This window comes from Pinus tabuliformis, chromosome J (genome assembly GCF_031772625.1).
Source record: "Pinus tabuliformis cultivar Carrire ecotype Pingquan chromosome J, CPIR1, whole genome shotgun sequence".
Taxonomy (NCBI): Eukaryota; Viridiplantae; Streptophyta; class Pinopsida; order Pinales; family Pinaceae; genus Pinus; species Pinus tabuliformis.
In genome coordinates, this window is record NC_142295.1 from 383702904 (window position 1) to 383706375 (window position 3472).

General features: G+C 38.7%; 1 protein-coding gene across 1 annotated transcript; it reads right to left on the reverse strand.

Annotated features, from left to right (window-relative positions):
• Positions 1-455: 455 nt before the first annotated feature.
• Positions 456-1559, reverse strand: LOC149227383 (uncharacterized). Its single transcript, XM_089380483.1, has one exon. The coding sequence runs from the start codon at positions 1557-1559 to the stop codon at positions 456-458; it is 1104 nt and encodes a 367-aa protein (XP_089236609.1).
• Between the last annotated feature and the right edge of the window lie 1913 nt (positions 1560-3472).

Genomic DNA, 3472 nt, shown 5'->3' on the forward strand with positions numbered 1-3472 from the left:
CTTTAACAATTCAATGGTTGGACACAAATGGTAAAGAGGCAATGATTGTTGGGGCAGTATCCTTGTTGCATATTTGTAATGTAAGTTCTTATTGTTGGATTTCTTGGCAATACTCATACAACATTCGGAGGTAGCCTGTATCCATACCTGTTTCCATCCAAAAAGAAAACATTGTAAGTGACAATGGATGTGTTTTCTAAAAGCATTTTTTTTAAGAAATGAATTAAAATAAATAAATTTCTAAAGAAAGTTTTAAATTGCAGTGAATGCTAGACTTTGCCGTTCGTAGCGGAAAACATTTTGTTTGAAGATTTGAAATAAATTTAACGAAATTTAAACTAATATAAAATCATATGAGGTTAAATGTAATAGCAAGCAAATGTAGGTGAAATTTGGTTATGTAGTAAGTGGTGTTTACCATGTGGGTAAATCTAGAAGACAGGTTGTATGATTGGCTAGAGTGTATTCTCCTGCATAGATTTTGATGCAAGCATTGATTCCTCTTGTTGTCTATGCTTAAGATATGGATTCTCGTGCATTTGTGCAATGCGTGAGAATGGAAATGCTGGATTGATTTGAATGTCTGCCAATGACCGCACTCTTGAAATTGCAGTGAACGTTAGCCCTTGTCGTTCTTTGGTGCCGATGTCTATTGTTGCTTTGTCTAATGTCATTCCTTGTGACTTGTGTATTGTTAAAGCCCATGCCATTTGAAGTGGTATCTGACGGCATGTATCCCTTGTGATGGGAGAAATGGGTACATATGTTGGGTGTGAAATGTCCCATGGTGTTCCTTTGTATTGTTGAAAGTCGACAACCACGAAGGATGGTAATTCTGGGAGCTTTGAGTCAATTGAATAAAATATCGAGATGACTTTCCCAAGTGCACCATTGACAAGGCTTGCATTCACCCATAAGTTTCCGGTGAGCATAACTTTTTGTTCGTTGCATAAGAGCACTTTTGCAGGAAAATGCTCATCTTCTGTTGTAGTAGAAGTTTTCTCTCTTTGTTGTTCTGCAGAGCAAAGCGCGACTGTGATGTTCAATTTTTTAAGCATTTTCTTATTATGCAACACAATTGAGTTTTTCGTTGCATATAGGTGCATGGATTCTTCAAATGTGTGTTGCTCTTCATGTGTTAGAGAATAATTTGTCCTTGACATTAGGAGTTTCCAATCATCAAGTGTAGATATTCCATTTCTGAGATTTTTGAGTATTTGTCGAAAAGCAACCTGGTATGGGCTAGCTCCTTGTTGACAAAAAACAGTTGAAAGTGTTATGAATGTGTCAAAGCTGCGCCAAATTGTAGTGCCACGTGATGTCCCAGCGTATAAAGGAATGTCTTTTACAGGTGGTAGCTGGCCTAAATCTCCGACAAGGATAATTGAGCAATTGCCAAATGGTGCATTTTGGTGAAGAGGGAATGCCTCTCTTAGACGATCGTCAATGCGAGGAAGCATTTTTGGACCAATGAAGCTCATTTCATCAATGAGAATGTATTCTACATAACGAAGTTGCTCTTGCATTTGTAGGAGTGGTTGGCCTTCAGGAGGATGCATTGTTTGGATAGGGATACGAGGGGCAGAGTGAATTGTGAGGGAATTTATGTTGAAAGCTACAACGCCAGTTGGTGCAGGTAATAATAAAGGGTTTTTGTTTGTTGGTGAGTTTTCCACAAATGCATGGTGCAGATAGTTAATCAAATGGGATTTTCCTATCCCAGCTATTCCTTGTATGATGATTCTGCCTGGGAATTTTGGCGAAGGGGTTTTAAAGTGTGAAAAAATAGTGGTAAAAGCTATGTTTTGGGTAGGAGATAATGTGTGATCTTGGGGAAGGTTGGAAAAAGAATGATGTTGGTTTTGAATAGTTGAGCGATTGAATTCAATGAAATTTATCGCAGTTTCTTGCAAGTGGAGAGGGATAGTAGTATGCGACCAATTGTGGTTGGCATCGAAGTCGTGGTAGCCAATCATGTCGAGGTCATCAACTGCAATATTGTAACCTAGGTGCAGCTGAGAGAGGATTTTCCATTCATTCATCTACATGGAATCAGGAGGGATGTGGGGGGTAGTTTGATCTTTAATATGTGGGGTTTGTGGGTTTTCAATTTCTCGATGGACATGCCATGGTGTATATGTACCCTTTATTTGTTCCCAGTGTGCAATTATTTCTGCATCAGTTGAACCAATATCATTGGGGAGTGTGCGGAAGGGGAAATACAATAGTAATTCACTCCAGCAAAAAGTGGCATAAGAAGGATCATCAGAGAAAGGAATGAAATTGTAGTGGGGATAGACATGTACAATCATTGGAGGGAATATGTGTTTCCATTGGTTTTTTTTTCGTTGGGCAGAATATGAACATGAGAGTGCAGATTCAAGGAGGGGCAGTGATTCTAATGAAACAGGCATGTTCATGTATGCAAGGATAAAATTTGGTGTCGAACGAGGATTCTCAGTATCTTGCGAAACACGTTTGAAAACAACCTTGTTGACATTCAAAGAATGAAGTGTACGACTGCACAGAGAGAGAGGCAGATTTTGTAACATATGGCATATTGCTTGCACTCCAATGTCTCTATCTGCAATGGTTTCTGTGAGGAGTTTTTGGATAACAACAATAATAGGTGCTTCTGGAATGGCACTTTGTGAAATTCGTGATAGCATTTGACGGTAGCTCTCAGATCTTGTTTCTTCTTTTGCTGCATACTTTGCAATATACTTTAACACAACATGGTGAGATAGGACTGGTTGACAATCAACATTTGCTCTCCAGATAGAGAGTAGATCGGCATTGTGAATATTCAATCTTTCATCATTGCGAGCAGGGACGTAGGTGTTATGCCCTTTATCATCAATGAAAAGTGAAGATGTGGAGTTTAATTCCCACGACACTCCATATCGACAGCTAAGTACATTGTCTTTCTTGCGGAGACAAGAAGATTCATGACACTTTGTATGACGTTGAACGCAGTTGACGAGCTCTGTATAGTCTTCAGACTAGTTGGACTTGAATATTGATTCTGTGTCAAGAAGACATGGGTTATGAATTGTTGATTGGTGAAGGGGAATATTTTGGTATTCTGCCTAACGTGGATTCCAGGCAGTTACGTAGTGGTCGAAATAATTCTGTGCATTAGCAACTTCCACTGCATTGTTCCAGTCAATTATGTCCATATTTGGTGCATTTTGCAACCAGAGGAAGCCATGAATGTGTGCAGATCCTCTATGTTGCCATTCGTATCTGAATATAATATGAAGGTAAAATTTGGTTAAAACATATACGCAATGTAGAAATTAATGTAGAGGGAAATGGATATTAAAAAATACCTGCACCAGTAGTCTATTGGATGGAGGCATTTTTGCAGGATTTCTTCGAGGAAAATTATAAATCTGCAGTGCATATATTGGGATGTTAGATGTGGGTTTTTAATTATGTTTTGAATTCTCCATTGGAAGTCGTTGTCTGA